The sequence below is a fragment of the Idiotropiscis lumnitzeri genome, chromosome 7 (genome assembly GCF_059441095.1).
Source record: "Idiotropiscis lumnitzeri isolate Australia: NSW breed Sydney's pygmy pipehorse chromosome 7, RoL_Ilum_1.0, whole genome shotgun sequence".
Lineage (NCBI taxonomy): Eukaryota > Metazoa > Chordata > Actinopteri > Syngnathiformes > Syngnathidae > Idiotropiscis > Idiotropiscis lumnitzeri.
The window spans coordinates 21,496,002-21,523,321 of NC_142397.1; the positions used below are offsets into that span (position 1 = coordinate 21,496,002).

The following is a 27,320-nucleotide window of genomic DNA, read 5'->3' on the forward strand; positions in this document are numbered from 1 at the left end:
AGAGCTTAAGAGGCTCAAAAGGAAAATATAGCAGGATCAGAAAATCCTCAGTAGCTTTAAAAAGAACAATAGAGGTGGGAGCGCATATTGAATACACATGATTTACCTGATTGAGCCCAAACAACGTACCTTCGCTTCAAAAAAGTCTTTGGCCCCACTCACACCCTCAGTGGAGACGTTGATTTCAGACAGTCTGGCCAGCGCCATAAGACCACTCTCTTCTTGCAGCTCCCCTGCTGCTGCTCTTCGGAAGATCAACAAAAACTGTGGGAAGGGGAAAAATAGTTGAGTTTTGAATAGGGCGGGGCAATATGACAATATACGTAAATTGCCAAACGAGGGGTGTCCCGACTCCCGATACAACTTTTTTCACAATATAATTGCCCATTACAATATCAGCAGGAATAATACATGCTTTCATTTATTTTTTAGTATGAATTGTTAGAAGAGACTTCATCAAATTATACTATTAAACCAAATAATAGTCAGCAATGGTAGGTATGAGAAAATATGACCCACTTATTCCAAACATTTGGGAAACAAATTTAACCTCAAACATGAGAATGTTCCGCACTTGAAGTAAATAAATGATAAATTAATCAAAGCAGGGATCTAGACAGGTTTAGGACAGACCTAACTTTTTACTTGTTATGATCCACCAGCAACGCCAGTCAAGAGACTCATCATGAACGCAATTTTTGAACTTTCATGTGCGTACGTATGCGGCTGTTGATCAAAAATCAACCGGCAGTGATGAATAAACGGGCCGCAGAGACCCGGCTCTCCCCCATAGCAGCTGGGGTGAGGCAGACTGGGCTCCCGTACTGCGAACCCCGGGGGTGGCATTCCGATCGCGGCTGCGGTCGGATCGGCAGCTGACGCGGCGTGCGGGTATAGGCTATTGACACGGGCGTCGAAGGTTTCGCAACGGTGGGCCAACATGCCGACCACGTCGCGAAGGTTCGCGAGTTCGGTCTCTTGTTGCCCCACCAAACGTCCTTGGCTGGCCAGCGCTTTGAAAATTTTCTCAGTGTCCGCACAGTCCATGGTCGGATCGTTCTGTTATGATCCACCAGCAACGCTGGTGGATGGAGCAGGACTCTCCAAGCGCAGACACGAGAAAATAGGTGATACAAAGATATTTATTAATAATTAGAATAGGCAATCTCCAATATACAATCGTGAACTAGCCGGGGCTATCGGCTATAGCAACTATGAAAAATAACTATCGACGAGGGAAAACAGAAAGCGCTGGTGGGGATTCACACCAGGACGCAAAAGGCAATACGGAGGAACGAAAAGCGCTTGCAAAAGGCAAGAGAAAGAAACAACGCAAATAGCTTACCGCACAAGGGTAAGAGGAATCCAATCAGGTAAGTGATAAACAGAAAGCGCACAGAGCAATAGCTGGCGGAGACGAAAACACAAAAACGCAGTAACAAGATACACATTAACAATAGAGCGAACTAGAACGTGGAACATGAACATGAGCGATGTGGGATAACGATCCGACGCTGGGGAGTCAGTGTAAGTGTCTTAAATAGTGCGTGCAATCAGTGTGTGAATAGAAGTCCGGTGTGGAGCTGGTGGGCGTGTCTCGCAGCTGCTGATGGCCCGGCCCGAGACGATCGCTGGAGGCACGCCCACACAGCTGTCAAAACAAAAGACATGGCATGACAGACACGGATCATGACAGTACCCCCCCCTCAACGGACGCCTCTTGGCGGACCACCTGGTTTTTCCGGATGAGCGGCGTGGTAATCGCGGACGAGAGATGGACACACGATCCAGGAGCGGGGGATCCACTGGCGCGCCTCCGGACCGTAGCCTTCCCAGTCGACCAGGCACTGTACTCCTCGCCCCCTGCGCCTGGAATCCAGGATTTCTCGAACCGTGTAGACTGGGTCACCGTCGACGATCCTCGGTGGTGGCGGCGGGGCGGTGGAGGGAACCAGAGGGCTGGAGAGGGCCGGCTTGATGAGGGAGACGTGGAACACGGGATGAATCCTCATTGTGGGGGGAAGCTTGAGCCTGACCGAGACGGGGTTTACGATGGTCTCGACCTCAAATGGACCCACGAAGCGTGGGCCCAGCTTCCGTGATGACCCCGCCAGGTTGAGGTCACGGGTGGACAGCCACACCTTGTCCCCCACTTTGTATGACGGAGCCGGGCGCCGACGGCGGTCCGCTATGACCCGGTTGCGCTCGGCCGTGCGGGCAAGGGCTGCCCTGGCCTCTTTCCAGACGCGGTGTGCCCTTCTGAGGTGGCGCTGGACGGAGGGACCGGTGGCAGACGAGATCAGGGTGTTGTGTGCGTACTCCACCCATGGGAGATGGTCGGCCCAAGAGGACGGTCGATCGAGGCAGACACAACGAAGGGCTGCTTCCAGGTCTTGGTTGGTGCATTCTGACTGTCCGTTAGACTGGGGGTGGTAGCCGGACGACAGGCTTGAGGTAGCACCCAGGGACTGGCAGAAGCGTTTCCACACCTTGGAGATAAACTGGGGGCCTCGGTCTGACACCAAGTCCTCGGGGATGCCATGAAGCTTGAACATGTGAGAGACGAGCAAGTCGGCTGTCTCCAAGGCGGAGGGGAGCTTCGGCAGAGCGATGAAGTGGGCGGACTTTGAGAAGCGGTCAACGACGGTCAGGACGACGGTGTTGCCCCTGGAAGCTGGGAGGCCCGTGACGAAGTCCAGCGCGATGTGCGACCACGGCCGGGAAGGAATGGGCAATGGCCGCAGCTGCCCCGCCGGAGGCTGATGTGACGCCTTGCTGGATGCACATGCGGGACAGGCCTGGACGTACTCCGTGACATCTTTCCCCAGGGCTGGCCACCAGAAACGTTGGCCGATGAGGCCAAGCGTCCGGCGCACCCCTGGGTGGCAAGCCACATTCGACGCGTGCCCCCATTTTAATACCTCCGCGCGGTGTGGGACCGGCACGTACAACCGTCCCTCTGGGCAGCCGGGGGGTTTGTCGGCCTCTTCCTGGGCCCCCCGAATCTGCTGTTCCGCTTCCCACTGCAGGGAAGCCACCAGGCGGTCTCTGGGCACCACGCTGTCCGGCCCCTCTTCCTCGGCCACCGGGTAGTGGATGCGCGACAGGGCATCAGGCTTGGTGTTTTTAGACCCCGGTCGATACGTCAGCGTGTAGTTGTAGCGGCTCAAGAGGAGGGACCAGCGCGCCAGGCGGGGGTTCAGTCTTTTTACAGTGCGTATGTAGGAAAGGTTCTTGTGATCGGTGTAGACCAGGAATGGTTCGGTGGTGCCCTCCAACCAGTGCCGCCACTCCTGCAGGGCCAGCACCACTGCCAACAGTTCACGGTTTCCCACGTCGTAGTTAGCCTCGGCGGTGCTGAGTCGGCGGGAGAAGAAGGCGCAGGGGTGGAGTCTCTGGTCGACCGGAGAACGCTGGGAAAGGACTGCCCCCACTCCTGAGTCGGACGCGTCCACCTCTACAACGAAAGGAAATTCGGTGTTAGGATTACGCAATACTGGGGGGTTTGTGAAGGCTTGTTTCAGTCTCTGGAACGCGGTCTCGGCCTGACTATCCCACGTGAACTTGGTTTTGGTGGATGTGAGGCGAGTGAGGGGTAGCGCCTGACGGCTATAATTCTTAATGAACCTACGATAAAAGTTCGCGAAACCCAAAAACCTTTGCAACTGTTTGCGGTTCGCCGGCGTCGGCCAGTCCACTACGGCGCGCGTTTTGGACGGGTCAGCCTCGATCTGCCCGTCCTCTATGATGAACCCCAAAAATTGTACTGACTTCTGGTGGATTTCGCACTTCTCGGCTTTCACGTACAACCGGTTCTCTAGGAGGCGCTGTAAGACGTGTAACTGGTGTTCTTCCGCGGTGCGCGAGAAGATCAGGATGTCATCTAGGTATACAAAACAGGTTACGTTAAGCATGTCCCGCAGGACATCGTTGATTAGGGCCTGGAATACGGCGGAAGCATTGGACAACCCGAACGGCATGACGAGATATTCATAATGGCCCAGCGGGGTTTTAAACGCCGTTTTCCACTCGTCCCCTGCGCGGATTCGCACGAGGTGGTACGCGCTGCGAAGGTCCAACTTGGAGAATATAGCGGCTTGCTGCAAAGGGGCGAAAGCGGAGTCTAGCAGTGGGAGCGGGTAGCGATTTTTAATCGTGATCTCGTTTAAGGCCTTGTAGTCCACACAGGGCCGTAGGGTTTTATCTTTTTTCTCGACGAAGAAAAATCCTGCCCCTCCCGGGGACGTGGAGGGTCTAATTAGCCCGGCGGCCAGGGACTCAGTGATGTACTCCTTCATGGCAGTTTGCTTGGGCTGGGAGACCTTATACAGGCGCGCGGACGGAAGGGAGGCGTTCGGAACTAGGTCAATGGCGCAACGATTTCGCTCGCTCCTTGCTGAATGCAGCTCGGAGGTCATGGTAGATCGCGGGAACGTTTGCTAGGTTAATGTTCTCGGCCGGAGCGGGCGGAACCTGGAGACCTTCCTCCGCCGAACGGAGGCACTGGGCATGGCAGAACGGGCTCCAATTCAGAATGGCCATCCGTCCCCAGTCGATCAGGGGGTTATGCGCTTGCACCCAGGGAAGACCGAGGACGATGGGTGCCGCCCTGGACGGAATAACAAAAAACGAGCGTGTGTCGATATGATTTCCCGATATTTTAAGGGTTAGCGGCTGCGTTACCCGTCTGATATCGGCCAGGAGGCGCCCATCGAGATCGCAAACCCGCTCAGACTTGCCGAGATCTGAGACCGTGCAGCCTAGTTTTTCCACTAGGCCGGAGTCGATAAAGCAGTCGTCGGCCCCAGAGTCGATCAATGCCCGGACGCGGATGCTGGCCTTCAGGTCCATTATCTTCCCCTTGACCACCAGTCTCGTAACGTCTTTAGAGTCTCGGCGAGGTAATCCATGCGTCTCGGAGCTGGAGGTCGTTTCCCCGGGGTGGGGAGGGTCGCTGGAGGTGGCTGCTGACTCACAATGTTCCCCGTGGCGCGGGGTGGACGTCCGGCGTGACCGTCGTCCCGGGCAAGCGGCCACTCGGTGACCTTGTAAGCCACAGTAGAAGCACGCTCCCGATCGGCGCCGTCGCTGGCGTTTGTCGGAGTCCAAGCGGTTGGCTCCTAGCTGCATGGGTTCGTCGGCCGGCGGAAGCTCCCAGCTCCGGGGGTGCACTGGCTTTGAAGACTCGCTGCTCGGCCGCTCTCTCTCGACGTCGCTCTCGCAGGCGGTTGTCGAGTCGTATGGCCAGGCTGATGAGCTCCTCCAATGACTCGGCGTCCTCGCGGACGGCCAGCTCGTCCTTCAGGGAAGAGTTCAGTCCCCTACGGAACACAGTCCGTAGAGCGCATTCGTCGAAGCCACTCTCCGCCGCGCGAATGCGGAAGGCGATGGAGTAATCGGCCACCGACCGATTCCCCTGGGTGCAGTCCAGTAACTCCATCCCTGCCTCCTTTCCCCGAATGGGATGGTGGAAAACACGTTGGAATTCGGCCAGGAACGCAGGGAAAAAGGACCGAATTTCCGGACGGGCATTGCTCACGGCCATGGCCCACGCACTCGCTTGGCCAGTCAAGAGACTCATCATGAACGCAATTTTTGAACTTTCATGTGCGTACGTATGCGGCTGTTGATTAAAAATCAACCGGCAGTGATGAATAAACGGGCCGCAGAGACCCGGCTCTCCCCCATACCGGCTGGGGTGAGGCAGACTGGGCTCCCGTACTGCGAACCCCGGGGGTGGCATTCCGATCGCGGCTGCGGTCGGATCGGCAGCTGACGCGGCCTGCGGGTATAGGCTATTGACACGGGCGTCGAAGGTTTCGCAACGGTGGGCCAACATGCCGACCACGTCGCGAAGGTTCGCGAGTTCGGTCTCTTGTTGCCCCACCAAACGTCCTTGGCTGGCCAGCGCTTTGAAAATTTTCTCAGTGTCCGCAGAGTCCATGGTCGGATTGTTCTGTTATGATCCACCAGCAACGCTGGTGGATGGAGGAGGACTCTCCAAGCGCAGACATGAGATAATAGGTGATACAAAGATATTTATTAATAATTAGAATAGGCAATCTCCAATATACAATCGTGAACTAGCCGGGGCTATCGGCTATAGCAACTATGAAAAATAACTATTGACGAGGAAAAACAGAAAGCGCTGGTGGGGATTCACACCAGGACGCAAAAGGCAATACGGAGGAACGAAAAGCGCTTGCAAAAGGCAAGAGAAAGAAACAACGCAAATAGCTTACCGCACAAGGGTAAGAGGAATCCAATCAGGTAAGTGATAAACAGAAAGCGCACAGAGCAATAGCTGGCGGAGACGAAAACACAAAAACGCAGTAACAAGATACACATTAACAATAGAGCGAACTCGAACGTGGAACATGAGCGATGTGGGATAACGATCCGACGCTGGGGAGTCAGTGTAAGTGTCTTAAATAGTGCGTGCAATCAGTGTGTGACTAGGAGTCCGGTGTGGAGCTGGTGGGCGTGTCTCGCAGCTGCTGATGGCCCGGCCCGAGACGATCGCTGGAGGCACGCCCACACAGCTGTCAAAACAAAAGACACATGGCATGACAGACACGTATCGTGACATTACTTAGTTGCACCAGCGCCAAAGTTGCTAAATATGCCAACTTGCAGAAATTCACTTCCTTAGCAATTTATTTACATTTTTCCCATTTTTAAAATTCTGTGAGGAACATTATGGCAGGACAGCAGATGGAAGTGTTTTACTCTATATTTAATATTGATGCTTCAAAGAACAAATCACTCACAGAATGTTTAACTTATGTGACAACCATATTAGTTCAACTGCAATTAATATCAAAGTAAAAACATTCAACACTCATGTCATATTCCGGTAATACAGAGCACATCGGGAGTTGGCTAAGAAAAATGTTCATTCAGCAGACCATACACACATGGGCGCGCGCGCGTGCACACGCACGCACGCACGCACACACACACACAATCACACTTAGGGGAAATTGAGTGTCCAATCAACTTGCTGCATGTCTTTGGAATGTGGGAGGAAACCGGAGTAGTTGGAGAAAACCCACGCAGGTATGGGAGAACATGCAAACTCCACACAGGAAGGCCACAAATTCTTAAAAAAGAGTCACTAGTTGCAGGCCGGGAGCAAATGAGCTCCTGCTGTCAGACGTATCGCCAACTACTGTCATATCACAAAGGACCTTTGAAATAGTGTCAGTTAGGGTTAGGGTTATGGTTTTGGCCAGTCAGGGATGGCTGCTCCTTTGCGCCACCAAAGCCAATTCTGCTGGCCAAATAAGTCAACGTCGATCCTATTAAGAACACACATCAAACACACAACACTGGACAGTAGCCGCACACACAAAGTAATCAACTACAGCACAGACATGCCATTGCAAAATACAGCCAGGGAGCTAAGAGATGCTCACGTAAAAGTGTGCTTATACTCGGTTTGAGTGTTCATGCGACATTGCAACATCGCTGCTCAATGTGTGCAATCAATCATTAAAATGTCAGAGTGACACACGAGCCAGGTTAAAAAACAGAGAAAGTGTGGACATGACCTGACAGAAGTGCTTTTTGTAGCCCAAGAGCACGTACCAGCCTTGTTGCTCTAAACAAGTTTTTTTGATTTTGTTCATAGAATGCTCAACAGTCTAACAGTGATTTTCAAATCAGCATATCCATGCATTAAAATGGGCAAGAGAGTGTACAAACACGCTCACCTCTCGAAAGCTCAGTTTTCCATCAAAGTCCTCATCCACCTCTTTAATCATGTTCTTCAGGCCCAGGTGAGTCTGTGGAGCCCCAAGCTTCTCCATCATCAGCTTTAATTCCATTAGATCGATGAATCCATCTCTACCAGTGTCATACCTAGAAAGCACATGTCAGTGTCACTTGTGGAAATCAACCTCTGGTAACTCTTTTTCTCATTTATGAATGACACACAACAATGCAAAGTAATGCTAATAATAACCGTGTAGCATTATGCTAGGTGTCCATCAGCTAATAGCCATCATAAATCATTTCATTGCTTATTTATGAACTATTGGTTCTACTAAGATTCATTACAGTCACCAGGACCTTCATGAGTGCAGCTCTGTTGCGAAATGCGCTATACTAATAAAGTTATACAGGGTGACCCAAAAAAAAAAAAACGGGCCCCAACTCTAATTAGGCCCCAGTTCTTAGTGTTTTGTCCGAATGAAATTAAACTTTGGTCATAACTAATTTATTATCTTCAAAACACCACATCAAAACACTAGGGTCTTTGGCCTTTTTTTTCTCCGTTCTACAGCATATGTTCTAGATGGCCTCCATTTAGCTCCGTGCATTTCTTGAGGCGCAGCACGAAGTTGTCCATGATGTTCATACAGATTGAATCGGTAATGGCTCTCATCTCCTCCCTGATGGCTTTCTTGAGTTCCGTGATGGTTCTGGGTTTCCCTGCGTAGACTCTGGCCGTGTCCAAATTAACAGGCTGCGACCTCCGAAGGCTGCTTTTTCGGCCGCATGACGTCACTTTCGGCGCGACACGACCGCGCGTGGTGTCCAAATTCACGGCTGTCACGTGCGACCTTCGAATCCAGCCTTGGAATTGGTCTTCGTTTCCATGGAGCCAAGGCCGCTTGGCGCAACATTTACGTTACGCCCCCATATACTTTGCTCCTCTGTTCGACACAGGTGATACGTATTTGTGGTGGATTTATGAACGGCTTGGATAATCAATGGATAATCTGCGACGAGCGCCAGACCGAAGGCATCGGCTTAGCAAAACATTTGTATTATTTAATTTTAAACGACGGAACCCGAACTTTTCTTCATTTTATTTCACTTTTTAGTTTATTTCCATTTTGTTCTTGAGGAGAGGAGGATCACGCTTTCCCATCGCAGAGTTGTCCTTTATCGAAGGAATGAAGTAAATTCCAAAAACGTCTATCAGCATTTTCACACTATTACCAACATTGACAGGTCAATAGGGTTATAACGTGATTGTTACAGATGAGCTAAAAACATTAGTACAACCTCAGTAGTACATGTGTTAGCTTCATAATGGAACGAATATTGAATGGCAATGATATAATTATATACATTCTGAAACAGTTTTTATGAATTCAGATACTTGTGACGGCTTTATTGTCCCCGTGATTAGTTTGTAACCAAACACATACTTTTACATATGGCAAAACACCAGAATACCACTAGAGAGTTTAGGGCCAGCGTTATTAAAATTAAGTTGGTGATACTGTAGGAATGATGCAAGCAAACGAAACAAGTACAATAATTAATGCGTTCATGTTTTTTTTTTTTTTTTTATTCAAAACATTCACAGCCAAGAAGTCCATACTGCAGGATAAACCTGGGTGTGCCAGTGTTGGATCGTTTTTTCAATGGAGAGGATCTCCAAACTGACTTTCGCCTGAGCAGGGACTCATTCAGAGTGTTGCTGAACCTCCTGGACCAAGACCGACGACATGGATGGAGTGTCGAGATAGAGGTCCTTGTCTTTCTCTTCTGGCTGGCGAGTGGGGCATCATATCGGGTGGTGGCACGAGCATTTGGGATGCCGCGGTCCACTGTCCACTACATCATCCACCGGGTCACTGGGGAAGTGGTGGCTCTTCGCCACAGAGTCATCCACTTCCCCAACACTGCAGGAGACCTTCAGGCAGTGACCCAGGGATTTGCAGGGCTGGCGAAGCACCATGCATTTGCAAGAGCTGCTGGAGCAATAGATGGTTGTCATGTCCGAATCAAGCCTCCAAGTGGCCCTGATGGTCATGACTACAAGAACCGCAAGCTTTTCAGCAGCATAATCATGCAAGCTGTGTGTGACCATCAGGGTCACTTTCTGGACATATTCTTGGGTTGGCCTGGATCAGTCCACGACTCCAGGGTCCTCCGGCACAGCCCTCTTTACCAAAGAGGGCTGTATACTCCTCCAGGGCACTTCATCTTGGCAGATGGAGGCTATCCGTGCCTCCAGCGACCACTCCCCCTCATCACTCCTTACAAGCGGCCGATGCAGGGCGTGGGGGCCCGGCGCTTCAACGTTCATCATTCCAAGGCACGCTCAATAATTGACAGCACAATTATTGAGCACAGCCACACAAACATGGCAAAATATCAGAAGATGGAAAAATAGATTCAAATACAATGTAATGAATGGTTAATAAATCTATCCCATCTTTTGTAGTGACATTCACTTTGGAATGATGAAGGTGAGATTCCGGGCCATCTTTTTCCACGCCCTGGAGGTGCACCACACCTTTGCACCACATGTAAGTAAATAAAAAAAAATGTATAATTGATACTTATACTTTCAATATGTTGCTCTTTATTCAGGATCAAATCATGTCCTGTTCAGTGCAATAACTATCAAATATAGCTAATATACAGCATTTCCTTTTTATTTCTTTTAGGTCATCGCTGCCTGTGCCGTCCTCCACAACATCTGCCTTGGGGTGGGAGACCTCATGGCCTCGGAGGACGAAGGGGAAGAGCTGTGGAAGAGGTGGCTGACACAGTCGCTGGAGTGCAGTGGAGGGACCACCTGTCTGCTCAGGTGTCTGCCCTGGAGGAGGTACCAGAGGACCACGAGTATATTTCGGTATTTAAATACTTTTAACTGCACAATGGTATTTGAGCAATCATCCCATCAAATATGCCACAAAATAATCTTTAACTGAATCATCAAACAGCACAGCCACACAAACATGGCAAAATATCAGTAGATGGAAAAATAGATTCATATACAATGTAATGAATGGTTAATAAATCTATCCCATCTTTTGTAGTGACATGGCAGCCATCTATTGCCCCGACCATCCCTGCAAACCCCCACGTAATGGATGATGTAGTGGACACTGCAAACGGTATGATGCCCCACTTCAAGTCACGAGAGGAAGATCAGGACTCTTGCTCGTGCCCCATCCATGTCATGGGTCCTGGAACAAGGGTTCCATCCATGCTCCAAATGAGTCCCTGCTCAGGCGAAAATTGGCAAAACAGCACTGACACACTCAGGTTTATCCTGCAACAGTTATGAACTGGGAAATGCTTTTTTATTTTCTGTGAATAGTTACTGTGAATTATAATGTACTTAATTTATGCCTTGTTTGTCCACCAGTTTTTCAATAAATTAAGTTTGTAAGCAAAACAGACATGGTGGAGTCTTCATATTATTGTAAAAGTTTTGGTCTTTCACAAACCTGGCCTTTTTCACTTTTGTCTGAAGAAGCTGATCTCAAGATGTGACTGGGATACGAACTAGTTCATCTGTTTTAAAAGTACCCCGGTTTTTGTTTACTCTTAAATGAATGTTATCTAAATTTCAGTCTTGAACACCAAGCATATTTCACTCATTTTTTATTTTGATCTATCAACTTTTCCATCAAACTGAAAAACCTTTCAAATGTCTCCCTCCTCTCAGTTGCCCTTCCCTCCTCTGCCAACCTCTGTCTCTCCAATTCCTGTCTCCGCATTGCCAAGTCGAGTCTGGATAGTTTGATCATTTCATCCTCTCTCCTTCGCTTTCTCCCTCTCGGTCGTTGCTCCGGCTGTTGGCCTCGCTCTTCTTCTTCTTCTTCTACTTCTTCTTCTTCTTCTTCCTCCTCCTCCTCCTCTTGCGTCACCCTGGCCCGACTTGGCCCTGGGAGTTCTTCAGGGATGGCCTGACTTGGCCCTGGTCTTTCCTCAGGGATGGAGGCAATTAGGACAGGGGGGGTGATGGACTCTGTCCGAGCACTCCATCCATAAGTTCGAACCAGGGCCAAGTATCGGCAGTAGCTCTCCCTGCCACCCCTTCGCCAGTGCCTGGGTTTTTGCAATCCTTTATATGAAAAGAAGCAAAAAGATAAAACAATTATATCTTCATTTTCACACACAAGAAAAAGAAATGCGGACTTCCATACTTTATACTTCATTTTTAAATTATCCCATTTTTTTTTTTGCCTGCAGGGGCGTCACTTTGCCCTGCAGCTCGAGCTTTTCCACGATGGTCCTGTATTAAATAAATAAAAATGCATGCAAAAATAAAGGAAGAAAAAACGGGTAAAAAAGATGCAAATATTAGTCAGAAATCCTGGTGTTATGGGTAACATGCAGATTTATGTACTTCAGTACATTAGTTCATGACCGTTTCAGTGCGTTTTATCATGTTAATGTGGAGGGTGATTCATATATTATTCATTAATATCAGTAATTGGGGAGCACATTGTCGGGGGTACATGGAATTTATACAGGGCACATTCTGTGCTAGGATAAACAGCTGCGTGTTAGCGCAAATCTAATTCAAACACAAATGGCTGATGAATGGAAACTAAAATTGCTATAGTGGGTCTCGCCATTCTTATGCGTTTTCCTTTTGATATTTTGAGTTTAAATGGATGGAAATAAGACAATAACCCGTCAAATATTTTTCCCGATAGTAATTGTATTTTTACCTCCATGCTGTAGCTGCGGAGAACTTGGCCCCTGTAAAGAGGCTGTCGTACTCCCCGCACAGCTTGATCAGCGCGGTCATCTCCTTGCTCCCTAAAACATAAGGGAAAGATTAAATAAAATAATGCTAACATGCAGAAATAAGACAATTCAAATGTTTCAGCCGTACTTCCTATGCAATAGTTCTTAGAGCTACCTTAGTTATATTTGGCCGATATCGCAACTAATAAAATTATCTTAATCTGGAGCTAAATATCCAAACATTGCTGCCCAATATGTCTCATGAGTGATGTTTTAATATTGCATATAAATAACTTATACTTACATCTGAAAGTGCACTCCGATGAGGCGGAACATGTGGCTTCGGTAGTTTGCATCTTGCGAGTGTAGAACGGCGTAGAAGAAGAGCGAGGCTTTTAAGGCTGCGAAGGTTGCATGATCGTAGCCTTCACTCAGGTTTCCATGGAAACGAGGACAGATTATAAGGCTAGTACTCGGAGGCCGCGTGAATTTGGACACCGGCGTAAGCGTTCTTGTCGCACCGGAAGTGACGTCTTCTGTCCGCCATATTGGACATCGAAGGACGCAGCCTAATTATTTGTACGTAGCTATCGAGCCTGTCCAAATTCACCACGGGTTATGCGGTCCATATAAGGCTACTTGAGGAGGAGCCTTCTTAGGCTTCGAGGACCCAGCCTGCGAACTGGCCTTCGGAGGTCGCAGCCTGTTAATTTGGACACGGCCTCTGTCCTTAAGATAGCCCCAAAGAAAAAAATCTCTCACCTCAAACCTGTCCCGAGATTGGCTGAAAGAGAACTTCAGAGGTCGAGTGATCCCTGATCCCCCCTGATTTTTTTAGTTTTTTTTAAAAGCCATCTATATTAACAAACACTAGGTATAGAGCATTGATTTGATTGTTTAGGGAAAGAATTGACAATTACAATTTGTGTTTATCTGTTCTGAAGTTTTCACGGTACAGAATGCTGATTGTTCAGAGTTTTGTGTTATTTTTATTTCTTTTGGTGAAAGGAATGGCATGAGAGATGCATGTTTTGTGTTAATTATATTTCTTTGTTTCATTATTTGCTTGTATGCTGCTGAGATATTGATGGTTTTGATTTGAAATCATGACTCTAAGGAGTGTGGTGACCAGTAACATCCCTCCCCTGACGTAGTCAATTAGATGTGTTGCCCTGACGTCTCAGACTGGTCTGAGCTGAAATGCTGCAACAATCAGCCATGAGCCTGCGCGAGCTAGCATGCATGTGTGAGCATGCTAACACGCGCCTCGCAGAGCGGCGCGCCCAGTCTAAGTATTAAATACTGAAATAGCACCCCTAACTGGTGCTGTGCCCTTTGATACGGCGTGTCTTTTGGCCGTGAAAATACGGTATATTCGCGTCCGCTTGCAGCCGTCAGCACCTCGTGCAAGAGGGCGAGGATTTCAGATGCCTCATCGACGAACTCTCGTAGTGGTCGTTTTTTAACGTTCTGCGTCGCAGAGCGGCATGTGCGTTTAGCAAAGGCCACTTCGAGAGCATCAATGTCAGATAGTGAGCTTCATGACAACCCAGGTTGTTGTGCTTTGGTGAAAAATTGGACTTTGGAAAAAAAATCCTGCATGCCCACACACGACCCTAATCAGGATATGCAGTGCAGAAAATGGATGGAAGGATTGGACAAGTTTTGAAAAATTCAGAGGGTCAAAGCTCGAGCGGAGAGGCCGACCCCACAACCGAATGTGGCCATGCGGGACGCATCATTTTTGGATGAGTAGTGTGGGCATAGCCCCAAGTGGCTTTGGTGAAAAAAGATAAGTTAAACTAACGCTAATGAAATGTTTGGAATAAACGGGTCATATTTTCTCATAAAGACCGTCGCTGACTATTGTTATTTGTTTTAATGGGAATACACTGAACAATGCCCATGCAACTATATTGATTTTAATTGAATTGCACAGCCAGAAATGCTCCCAACAGATTTGGTCTTAACCAAGCCTAAGACTTGAAAGACTATTTAGTTTAAAAAGGATGTAATTAAATTATTTTTGCTCAATCATCGATGATAACATCAGTTATTGGGATGGTTTCTGGAAAAATATAACATCCGGAAAAATCTGTGATCCTGGCAGGCCAATTATTAACAAGTTTTGAAGTGACTAAAGGAGTAAATCTGTATCAGACGATTCTGGAGGCTGCGGTATTGGCATCAATAAAAGATATGAAAAAGTGTGAATGAGCCATCCCGACTTAACACATGTTAACAACGCGGCCAGTGAATAGCCAAAATGTGCGCATAAAATGAGGGCAATAGAAATGCATTGGGAAAAACATCAATTTAAACCCTAATAATAATCCTCCCAAAAATATTGGGGGAAAAAAAAATGAGTCGTTGCTGTGAAACCTTCGATTATTATTATTATGGCAGCACAAAACATTCCCGGACTGTACAGGATAGTGTTTGCTGTAGTCTCTTATTTTGCAGATCCAATCAATGAAACCATCAATCGATCGGCAAATTATGACATAGCAACCAATCACCTATTTTGCAAAAAATTCTAAATATATATATGCCTATCCGATCCAGTCATAAACTTTAATCCCTCAAGGGGAAATTCACATTCCATCGAATGTCACAACACGAATGTGTTTCATTCAGTCAGAGCAAAATATACTTAATGTGGAATAGGATTGTGCTGCCCAACAAAGATTTATTGAGACTGGATATTACAAAGTAGATTCCAGGAGCCAGCTGTTTTCGCCAGTTGGGTGAACCAGGAGCCTACTGTCTGATAGCACAAGTATTTTTAGAAGCTTTCAGCAGCTGTTCACGCATGCGTACTAGTTTGGCTTGTTGACCTTGGAGACTTATCAGCTGCCACCAGGAAACATGTCATTGTTTAATTCAAGGCCTTTAAAGGTCCATGAGTTTTTTTTTGTTTTTTTTGCATAGACTAGCCAATGGGAACAATCAGTATGGCCATCATTCTTCTCGGGGTCATGGCTCAAGATTCAGCTATACACTACAATATTTATTTGACAGCAGCTGTATCTATGGGTTTGTCATAATTCAACATTTGTTCCAACAACTGTCAAACATAGCAGCCGTTCCTATTGGATAAGAAAACACCTCATTGCTGAGCACTCAAAAGGTTTGGTGGGATTGGGCAGGAGCAGTTACACAGCATTATTTGCAACTAGTGTTGCCTCAAGTACCGCTACCAATAGCCCAAAGTGATATTTAGCCATATTTATTAAGTGTATTTATTTAGGAAAATTCCACCTCCCCCTCTCCATTTACGTCAAATTGTTCAGTCCACCCAATCCAGCGTGCAGAGACCGACAGCTTTTCACGTCATCAGACAGTGAGTGGAGGCGGAGGCGGCAAGATTCCCTTTAAATTCAGTAGCCAAAAACGTAACGCGAAGAAGCTTAGACTTAGTTTAAATTATTTTAATTTATTGTTTGCTTGTGGATTTTTGTTCTATAGATGATAATGTTCAAATTACAATAAATCACAATTGCCTATTTTGTTTATGGTGTTTGCAGAGATTTTGTTTCTCCACAGATTTTAATTGCATTTCATTTCAATACAACACAACTTTATTTATATAGCGCATTTCACAACAGTTGGAGCTGTATCAATGCGCATTCCATATGGCGTAATATAAATTAGAGCGGAATTAGAACACAAATTAAAACACAAACACATATACAATAGATACCAGAAGAACAGCAGAACAGTGACAGTCTCATGGAAGATGTTATATAGTATTTAAGTTTTGAATTTTCTGGAAATTAATCTTGAAGATTTTATGTTCAATTATTTAAAGAAAGATGGTTTTGGGATACAGGGTCTCAGTCTTGCAGCAATTTATGTAATCTCCATGAATTATATTATTACCGTATTTTTACGGCCAAAAGACGCGCCGTATCATTGGGCGCAAACAGAACCGAGCAGTCACGCTTGCTGCTCAGTTGCGCTAGCGTGTTTTTAAAATGGCAGCGGGAGTTCGGTGGTACTTTATTTTAGCTTTTAACAACATGCTGAAATTTTCCTCATCCAAAAATGCACCAAGTCTACTGTATCCAAGATAAACAGCTGGACAGTTCTCCACCAAACACAAGAGTCATTATCAGTCTGCCTTGCCGTCTCGCTGCCATGCAGCCCCTCAGATGGGATGCCGACACAATGTGTGTGAGCAAGTCACTAATCAACAAACGATGTGCGGTCACGGTGTTACATCAAAACTAAAACTATCACCCCAAATCAACTGAATAGCATACTAGTATAGGCCCAGCAAAATTCCGCCTCCCAGCCTCCCATACAATACCTTAGTTTACATGCATGTACACTATAACAGAAGATAGCATGGCTAACGTGGCTAGCTGTTTTTAAAAAGGCAACAGGAGCAAAACTGAGTTTGGTTGTATTTTATTGAACTATTTAACAATATACTCACATTATTATTAATCAGTTATCATCCACAAATCCACCAAAATTGTCTTCTGTATCAGAAATAAACAGCTGGGTTCCCTCTCGTCATTGTCAGATTCCCCGTGTCGCTGCTGCATGCGGCCCCTCATGATGCCGGCTTTTGCGAAAGCTCTAACAACAGAGCTAGCAGACATGTTTGCCCATATAGGGGCACTGGGGCCTGCTTTGCACTGGGGGCGAGGTCTTTGCGTTGTCGTTCACGCCCATCGTTCCCCTCTCACGTCCGCCTGCTGTCGTTAGCCATGCCCGCCTTCTCTCTATATAAGCAGTGTGCAGGCAGTTAATGTTCGCAGTCAGCCCAGCGGTGCACTTGGTCCACATAATGGGCGCTCCGCATCAAAAGACGCCCAGGCGAGTTTCAGGACTTTAAAGTGCGCCTTATGGCTGCGAAAATACGGTATATTTTCAGTGCCTATGCGACCAAGTAACTATCATAATTTTAACGACTATGGGAAAAGTAAAAAATATTAATAAATTGAATAGTTTCATGTAAAACTGCATCAAAATTTGCCGGCGGCGTTTTGCGGGGGCCCGCTAAGATATCGTTTTATGGGGCCAAAAATCCCTGATAGCGGTGATGAAGCAATGGTTTTATTCCCCAAATATACCTTTTTATTTAACCCACTGCAGCAATTCTCTTTAGCCATATTGGCCAAGAGGGTGCATGACCCAGGAAATTTGGATAAAAATATTTTTTCCCCCATGTTTAAAGATGCAGAAGACAAAAAACCTAACTTATTTCCACTTAATAATGAACAGCCAACTGATTTGAATTTTTAATTAATCAACATGTTTCATTTAAACTGTGCATACGATTCGCCTCTCCAACATTAGTGAGAACTTAATGGGGTAGTGAACCCAAAAATGTTATGAGAATGTGTTCGAGGCAGGCCCTAGTTTAAACATGGGATTCCGTTTAATATTGCATTTGCAGAATATGAGTTAAGCAGTAAAATTTAAATTGCTGCAATGTGCGATAGCTAGAAATTGGTGGGTTTTCCTGCTGAACTAATATTCCACAACACAATAATGAATGCCATGATTAGACTAGTGAAAGCTCATAGAACATTTTATTGATGAATTTTTGGTGGGTTGACTTCCCCTTTAAGCCCGTACCCTAATGAGTGGCGACCAATTGCAAGTGATCTTGAAGGCAGCGAATGTTTCATTTACGTCAGAGAAGGCAAGGAGGAACCGCAAGGAAAATTAGAACGTTCAAAGCTACATGACCCTGTGTTATATAATTGATTTACTGTGGCTATTCATCACATATTTAAGTTCATTTTTACTGACCACAGCACCCAAGCATGATTACCGCCGCACCTTGAGAAAATATCTATAGAGAACCTGTCCAACAAAATGAAGCGAGAGCCATTATGCACAAAATGAGAAGGCACGGAACACTAGTGAACCTTCCCAAGTTTGGCCAGCCCACAGAAATGACGCCAAGAGCACGACGACAACTTATCCTGGAGGTCACAAAAGAACACAGGAGGTCTAAATCAGTTCAAATCATCAGTAACAATGATTGAAAACACATTAGCAAGTCAACTTTTGAATGGCTCAAAATAACTAAATAAATAAAGGTTTTGGAGGGGCCGAGTCGAAGTAAAGACTTGAATCTCGTGGAAATGCTGTGGGATCACCTCTTAAAGGTCGTTCATCTGCAAAAACACTCCAGTGTTGATGAATTACATCAATTTGACAAGGATTGATTCAAATGATTGTGGTTGTTGTAGCATAGTGGCAATCACTTACCCCAGGCATCACCAAATGGCGGACCGCGGTCCGGTCCGGACCGACAGATGGTTCGGACCGGACCCATGACCAATCTATGATGAATTTTTTTCAGGGCGCATTCGTAAACGTTGACGCTGCAATTCTAGTTAATACGGAAAAGGCGTCACTGATTTGAGCCAATCAAATCTTTTGTTTACGATCTACTGCCAATTGCGCAGCAGACCGGAAGAGAGTGCTGCTGACAGTATACCTTGCTAAAAAGTTAGCAAGGTCGATGCATGTTGTTTAAAATGAATGGACGGAAAAATTTAGTGGCGTTCTGGCTGCAGCCGATTCAAAACCACTGTGCATCATTTGCTCCGAAACCGTCGCAACATTACGAAGCGCCACTACGAAACAAAGCACAGCCCTTTTGTGCAAAGTTATCCGCTAAAGTTTGAGGTGTGCGCACGCAAAAACATCGAACTTCGAGTGCAGTATAACAGATTTTTACATTTTCGTATACAGCCCAGCGGCATGCAAACGAATGTTCACTAAAAGTATCATGGATTTTAGGGAAACATAAAAAAACTTTCAGTGATGGGGAAGTTGTGAAGGAGTGCTTAAATGCGGTTGCAAACATTATTTAAAGGAAAACACAAAGCCCAGATGTGTGAAATAATCCGTTGCAACCCAGAATTAAGTCACTGGCAGGGCAGTCACAAACTCATTTTTCTCATTAAGAGAAGTTAAAAATATTCAAAAGAAAAGGTGGTGTCAAAGCTCATTTTGAATTAGTTTTTCATGAGGACAGCCATTTTTATTGATTGTGTTCTCAACATGTTGACCTGTTTTCCTTGGATAAGCAGACTTTCGTTTTTTTTTTTTTAGGCTGATGACTCTTCGATTTAAGAAAAAAAGGTAAAAGATGTTAACTCAATGCTTAGCACTTGATATATTTCTGCAGGAGATATTTTACAGTTTTTTTTCTGGAAGTGGCACCCTTCAGGTCCTGGAGCCACATTTTCTTGAATGTGAAATAAACGACTTATTTGTTTGACTGGCAAAGGTGTTTAATGGGAACATTGCTAAATATTTAGTATATGAGTGCGCTCTGTTGCAAATGACTAAATATTGAAACTATATAAAAATGTGAACATAGGCTAGACATTCAGGGAAGTTGGACTTTGGTTCGGACCTTTTAATTGGAAGTAATTTTAGTCGTGGACCTCTGTGACTTTTAATTGAATACCTCTGACTTAGACCATCCAGGTTTGGATCCCCCCCCCATTATGAATAAAAAAAAAAGGAGTAATAATTGCATTTTGTGGTTACTTGTATTGTCTATCAATAATATTTACCGTATTTTCTAGACTACAAGTCAGTCCGGAGCACAAGTTGAACCAGCCCAAAAAATGCATAATGAGGTAGAAAAAAAACCCATAAGTCACACCAGAGTGTAAGCCGCATTTTTTGCGGGTAATTTATTTTACAAAATACAAGATCAAAAATAGACATTTCATCTTGGAAGGCAAACGACAGAAAAAGAGTAAAAGAATAAACAACAGGCTGAATAGGTGAGAGATACGCAAACACAATGAAGGTTATTCAGTGACACAAAAAATGAACATGAACAGAAAACGTATCCAGTGTTCATGTTAATGCTTTTGGGACACTACTGTCCGTGCTCTGATAGAGGCAGTGACGTTGCATGAAGCGCACGCACCAAGAAAGTCCTCCCGCAAAGTCCTTCAATTCATCGCCTTGGTAACAAACTGAAGGTGGAGACGTACCTTAAGTGACTTTCGCAGCACGTTGTTCAAGCAGCCACTGGCGAACTTGTTCCTCTAACTGTGGCCATCTAACAGGAAAAGTAGCCTGCGCTTTACACCAGTCGCTAACAAGTTTGTCATTCACTCCAAACTTTCTCTCTGCTACCTGATTACAGTTTTCAGCTGCAAATTTAACTGCTTGCAACTTTGTAGTCTGCAGAATAGATTAATTTGAGGGCCATTTGTGTTCAGTTGTTTTTATAAGGATTAGGAGGAATATCGGTGCATAATCTAGAGTGCCCTCTCGTGGCTGTCTGTGAGATTACTTTTATTTCATGTCTTTGTAAGAAGGACTGCCCTCTCATGGCTGTCTGAGATTCACCAACCACCCCCGCCCCCTACACACACACACAAACGCAGGTCCGATGTTTGAAAGCCGTTCTTTACCAGTTCACTATCATTTAAAACGCTTGATACAAAAAATAGCAGGTGTCTTGGGCGTGTGCTGATGCCATTTCCATTCATTTCAAGGGGGAAAGTTGAGTTGAGATACAAGTGTGGTCACGAAAGGAATTTAAAAAGCAAATTAAGGTACCACTGTACATGTAAACACCACACAGGAGTAGAATAATCAAAATGGTACCACAGCCTATTCGATCTGGCCAGGAAGAAGCCTGTATAGTGTAGTAGAAATGGGGAATTCATATCAATAGTGAGTATCTGGGTTTTAATGGAGCCAAAGTGGTCCCTTCCCCTGGAATGACGTGTCCATTAGACACAACAACCCCTTTCTTTAGTCTCCTTTTCTAGAATGCCAGGGGCCCAAAGAGTACACAAAGGGTCCACATTCCTTAGCAGTTTTCCACCAATGGCCACACATCACTACCCTGTGACATCAAGAAGAAATTAGTTGAGAACTATGCGCAATGGCCTACATAACAGTCTTGATTTTGTTGTTTTATTTACATCTAGGTATTACAATCGCATACGAGTGTATGTGTGCATGCGCACATTTTTAAACGCTTAACATGCCAATTGTTTGGATTACTGCATAATGTTGCAGTAACAAGGCTGTAGTGAGACTCATTGTTTTCATTTTTACGTGTTAGTTTTTGATGGCAGAGCCTTTGGCACAACGACACTCACTTTCTCAGCTAACGTACATCAACCATCCAGTTCAGTTCAAATTTGCTCAAACTATGGACAATACTTACTATAACATTCAAAAAGAAACATTTAGCAAGTTCAAGCATTTATTCTGAATTATGCCATAAGGAAAAGAGTCTGTTGAAGAAAAATGGGTCACTGGGTGGTGGCTGTCCCATGGGAATGTGTAGCGTGTGTGGGATTGGTGCAGTCACATACAGTGAGTGAAGCTAAAGACAAATATCTTCCAAGTTTAGAAACTAAACTGTATGCAGCTGAGTGGGAGAACTATGCCTACTTGTGACAACATGTCTAAAAAGGACTCTGGGGATGTCCCACATTTTGGATGTAAAAGCAATTCAGATGAAAACAAAACAATAAAAGCAGTCTTTTTAAGAGCAGTCGTCATCATTTGACTACCAGTGTAAAGCTCAGGGGGCAAAGCAAATTAGCATGTTGGCGTTTAACCACTGAATCTTTCACCCCACACAAACCCATTTCTAAAGTACAGTAGCTTCAAAATGTTGCATGAGAGAGCGAGAGCGAGAATATGTGCAAAGGTATTTATTACAAATGTATGCTGAGACAACTGTTACCCATTCTACAATCAAAATCTGAGGTTCTGTTCTAAATAGTGACATATGATACAACTTCAATTTATAGAACCAATACAAACAAAGCTCAACTGTTCAGCGACATGCATTTGTTTCTGTTTGCATCATGATGAAAAACATAAAATACAACTTTTGTCATGCCTATGATTCATGAAGTGTTATGAAAAATGTGAACTTTTGAAGCTCATTTGCAACAATGTTATCGGTACACACTAACTGAGAGGAAAATAAAGTCAGAATCCTTCCAACCTTTTTTTTTTCCATTCATGGCCCTAATCCTCTTCCGTAAAGAAGCAAAGGAATAGTCTCAGTACAAATAATATGCTATGACAGAATGTTTTTTTTTTTTTTTTTTTATGGTGCTGCCATGTGACTGATCAAAGGTTCCAGACAATATTTTAGCCTTGAACGGCACTTTCAAATGGAATCTTTTGAAAACTGTTGACCAAATTGTTAAAAAAAAAAATATGTCAGAAAAAAAGAGTAGAATCTAAAAAATGCTCAGAATTGTGTATTGATTAAACATAATAATAATAATAATAATAATAATAATGCCTTTATTAGTCCCACAATGGGGAAATTCGAGATTCGAACTCAGGCCTCCTGGGGAGACTGGGTCCTGAACGCGGCGCCTTAGACCACTCGGCCATCCTGGCAGCCACGAGATTCGAACCCAGGCCTCCTGGGGAGACTGCGTCCGGAACGCGGCGCCTTAGACCACTCGGCCATCCTGGCAGATCATTGTCTAGCACTTGCATTTCATGTTGGTTGGTATGTGGAGAGCCAAGCCTTCCAAAGCATGCAGGTGTACACCCAGTCATTACACTGCCAGCCATTAATAATTAAATCGCACTGGTGAAACATTACAGGTGGCTGTACATTTCAAAACACTGCCACTCTTTCTTTGTCCCATTCCTCCTGTTTTGGTTGGTTGGATTTTATAACAAACTATCAAAAGCACTTTTAATAAAAATGATTATTCGGCGTTTTCAAATAAAATAATTAATTCACTGCCAAATCTCAACAACTCAAAACTGCCATCATAGCCTCATAAGTCATGACCATTCATTCTTGGACGTTTAACACTTGATTCTTCTTTTTGTCAGGTACAAAATTACCTTTTAAATATGTGGAATCCAAGCCTCTTACAATTTCATTCTTCTGCAGCAAACTTGCATTTTTACACACATTCAAACTGAATAAGCAACTCATTATTATATCTTATTTTGTTGTTGTATTTAGTCTTTAGACTTGCTGGTCTAAACTAGGGACCTCAGGAATCATGTTCTGCTTTATCCTCTTGAAATGTATGTCGGTAAGACAATAAAAAGTCATTGAATCTTTGAAAACTCAACTTTAAATACAACTTCAAAGAACAACAAGAAAATAATTAAGAAACATTAGATAATAATAGATGAAAAGAATATCAATAAAAAAAAGCAATCTTGCTGTGCTCAGGTTGGCCGTTGAAGGGCCGCGCATGCATGGAATACACACAATGAGATAAGAAAAGTAAAAGAAAGGACAGCTTAAGCAAGGCCGGTGTAGGTACTAGATGTGGTCGGGGTCCTCCGGTGGCTTTGCGCCAGCTGGTGACGTCACGCTTTAATCACGCATTTCTCAAATATATTTCTTTGCCTGTGTTTTTTTACCCCTTTGCATATTTGTATAATTTGATTGGCTAAATAAAAAAAAATAATAATTAAAAAACTGCATTACTGTCACGTTGGCACAGCAGCTCCTACGTCACTTCCGCCAATTCCCAGAGTAGCGTCTGCTTCAACAGCAGTGGAACATTTACGTTTCTCCTGCCGAACTTGCAACAATGCAGTGGTTCACTCGGGCTGCAATATTATATGAATATGTTTGTATAGAGCAGTGGTTCTCAATTATTTCCTCTCACGCCCCCCCAACCAAGAAGAAAACAATTCGCGCCCCCCCACACCATTTTTTTTTCATTTCGTACTAATATACATGTTCTTTGTACATCAATGTTAGATTGTCAATAAGATATCCCTTAACAAAGCTAAATTGATAAAAAAATATATCATTTTGAGAACGACTATTGTGAGGATCTCGAAAAATGTAAAAATATTGATGAGATGATAAATATTTACTATACCTTTTTTTTTTAACTTTATTAACATGAACAAACCAAACAGTTATTAATACGTACATAATATAGAAAAGACAAAAAGAGCCAGGGGGATTTTAGACAAAAATTCTATATAAATAACATAACGCAACAGTTTTACTGTTCACTACAAGTTTTTTTTTATGTTTACAATACGTTTGACCTCTTCGTTGTGATGACGTCATCCAGTTATTAATACGTACTGCGGAGCATGCTTTTTTTCTCGCCGAAGTACGGCTTCACGATGCATCGTTTTGGGACCGAAAAAGGCGATCTCAAACAACGCGAGTTTGAGCTCGTCAAAGCTGTTTGTGCCCCGAGTTCACACAGTAGGTCACGCAGTACTGATTAAAAAAAAAAAAGCGTCGCCCTGTCGCTTGTTGTCCCAGAAGTGATTTCTTTTGCCGCTACTTAAATGCTCTGCACCAAGCTATTTTGCGCCGCAGCAGAACGGACTTTATTCGAACTATATGTAAGTCCGTGCACAGCAGCAGCAACAAGCTACGTGATGGTAAATAAACGACTCCACTAACAAGTAGCGATCTAAACGAGGAGGCGAGCAGGGAGGCGCTAAGCGTGCTAATCGCTTAAATGAATTGCTTCGATGTACGTTCAACTTTTAACAGAAGTCTGAGTTGAACCGCGTTTGGGCGGAGAGCCAGGAGCTATGAACAGAAATGTTGTATTGCAACCATTACGTATCAAAACATAAAATAAGAGGAACACGGAAATGGCTGACGTCATCGTGACGAAGAGGTTCGATGTACAACGTATAGTAACCATAAAAAAAAAATTAAAAACTTATCGGAAACATATTAAAATTGTTGCTTTATCTTAATTAAATAGATTTTTGTTTAAAATCCCCCTGGCTCTTCTTTTTGCCTTTTCTATATTATGTATGTATTAATAACTGTTTGGTTTGTTAATGTTAATAAAATTTTTAAAAAAAAGTATAGCAAATATTTATCATCTCATCAATATTTGCACAACAGAGTACTGAGTTCCAAGATCCTCACAATAATAGTTCTCAAAATTATTTTTCTTATCAGTTTAGCTTTGTTAAGGGATATTTTATTGACAATCTAACATCAATAAACAAAGAACATGTTCATTAGTACGAAATGTAAAACAATTGGTGATGGGGGGGGGCGCAAATAGTTTTCTTCTAGGTAGAGGGGGCGTGACAGCAAATAATTGAGAAGCACTGTTTTAATATAACTGATATAGTTTTTTCTATTTTTTCTTTTTTTCAGTTTTTACTTCCTAATTCAAATAATCATCTGAAGTTACAATACACCACAGAAGTGTGACAGCACTAGTGATTACTACAAACGGCCCCTGTGCAACCTCTGACAATGGCCTTTCTTCCATCCTTTTCCAATATGACCTTGTGTTGTAGCCTTGGTCAAACCATATGACACTGATATTAAAGAAACTACCCTAAATTGGTTTAAATCATACTTATCGTATAGTTTACTGTCTGGAAAAAAACTTTAACAAAGACTCAGTGCACACAAAACTTAATTATGGGGTCCCACAGGGAACTATACTTGGACCAGTATTGTCAGGTTTTGGGTCTTGTGGGGGCTCTCGTGGGGGCACTCTGTCTCTCATTCCGTTGTCCTATTTTGGTAACAATCTAGCCTATAGTTCCGCTTTAGAAGCGGACAGTTTAAAGGGGAAATTGACTAACAGACAGACATGTTGGGTGTCTAAATGTATGGTTTCAACTGATCCCTATCTCCAAACTGTAATTTTCCCAAATTACCCAAAGCACTGTTCAACCCCCTACTGTCTGGGTAGAGTGTGACGTAATTAGCCTCGCTTTTCAGTAATTTAGTAGGAGTTGTTCTTGTCTTTTTTCTTTCTGCAGTTGGCAATTTTACATTGACCATAAAAACAATTGCACCACTGTAGACCGATATCGGTGGAATAGTCTATTACGACTGCAGCACAACACCAAAGAACCAAAGAGTACAACCTAGAAGGGAAGGCTTCATGTTGACTACATGTGAGTAGGCCCGCACCTAGCAAATGAGGAATTAACTTAATCAATGAGCCAAGTGTTTACACCTGGGGGCTGCGCGTCAACATCTCCATCATAATCTCATCACGAGCTTCCAAGGCTCGTTTGTCTCAATCCGCACGACAGGTCGACATTTCGTCGTATTCAATTTTAAACGAATACTTGAATCAGTATCCTGCTTACCGTTTAAACATCACCTCCATGTCCTTAATCTGCTTTCGGGAGAACTCCTTGAATTCCGTGTAAGGGTTGAAGACGCGGCTCGCCCGAGGGGGAGCGTTGCCCTCGTTGATGTCCAGCCGTCGGTTTAATTTAGCAGACAGCTCGGACGAAGTGTCGCCACAAGCTGCCTCGGACTCCTGATGTTTGACCGTGACGATGGTCTCCTCGAGCTCCGGTCTCTGCTCGGCCTCCTCCGATGCGGCCAGTCGTGACTGGAGCTTCTTTGCGAGCTCTTCCGACGCCATAATGTTTCAGGGACGTTGCTCACAATGACTGCCTGTCAAAACTCGAAAGAATATGGAGCTGGGGATCCGCTTGTGGCGCTATTGTCAAATTGCATGTCTCCCGCCCGAATGACGCAGGCAGCTTCCGCCTAAGCGCTTCACAATAAAGCTCAAAGAGCAGGACTGCGTTCGAGAAAATGGGGACGAAGTAAATCGTCATTTGGTGTCGCCTCCTCCGCTCCAAATCAAATGGAATAGGCCTTTGCACACCCGCGACCTTAACAAGTAACTGTTTGGAAAATGGATGGATGAATGTATAATCTGTTAAACTACTGTCTAGCGATTCAAAGAAAATTGAAAATATTCTTATTTTGGGGCTTGAACCTATTCAAGTTAAAATTGTATTTCCAATGGATGTTTTGTTTTACTTTACAACCATGCTCAGGCCATGAATGAACAGACAACATTGGATAAAATTACTTATTTATTGTACTACAAAACAGGGTACAAAGGAAATTAGTTAAATTATTTACA

At 44.5% G+C, this 27,320-nt stretch overlaps 1 protein-coding gene and 1 long non-coding RNA gene across 2 annotated transcripts in view; both read right to left on the bottom strand.

Annotated features, from left to right (window-relative positions):
- Positions 1-26,936, bottom strand: part of efhd1 (EF-hand domain family, member D1) — a 36,226-nt gene extending 9,290 nt beyond the window's left edge. Inside the window, exons 1-3 of the mRNA XM_088300325.1 lie at positions 26,524-26,936; positions 7,716-7,863; positions 130-264 (exon numbers count right to left, since the gene is read on the bottom strand). Coding sequence (XP_088156451.1) covers positions 130-264; positions 7,716-7,863; positions 26,524-26,807 — 567 coding nt within the window. The 5' untranslated portion in view covers positions 26,808-26,936. The remainder of the gene's footprint in view (positions 1-129; positions 265-7,715; positions 7,864-26,523) is intronic.
- On the bottom strand, positions 11,581-12,802 carry LOC148334266 (uncharacterized). The gene is made up of 3 exons (XR_015844290.1): positions 12,758-12,802; positions 12,435-12,525; positions 11,581-11,821 (listed from the first exon to the last, which is right to left on the bottom strand). It is a non-coding gene; the product is annotated as an uncharacterized LOC148334266 (long non-coding RNA).
- Positions 26,937-27,320: the final 384 nt, after the last annotated feature.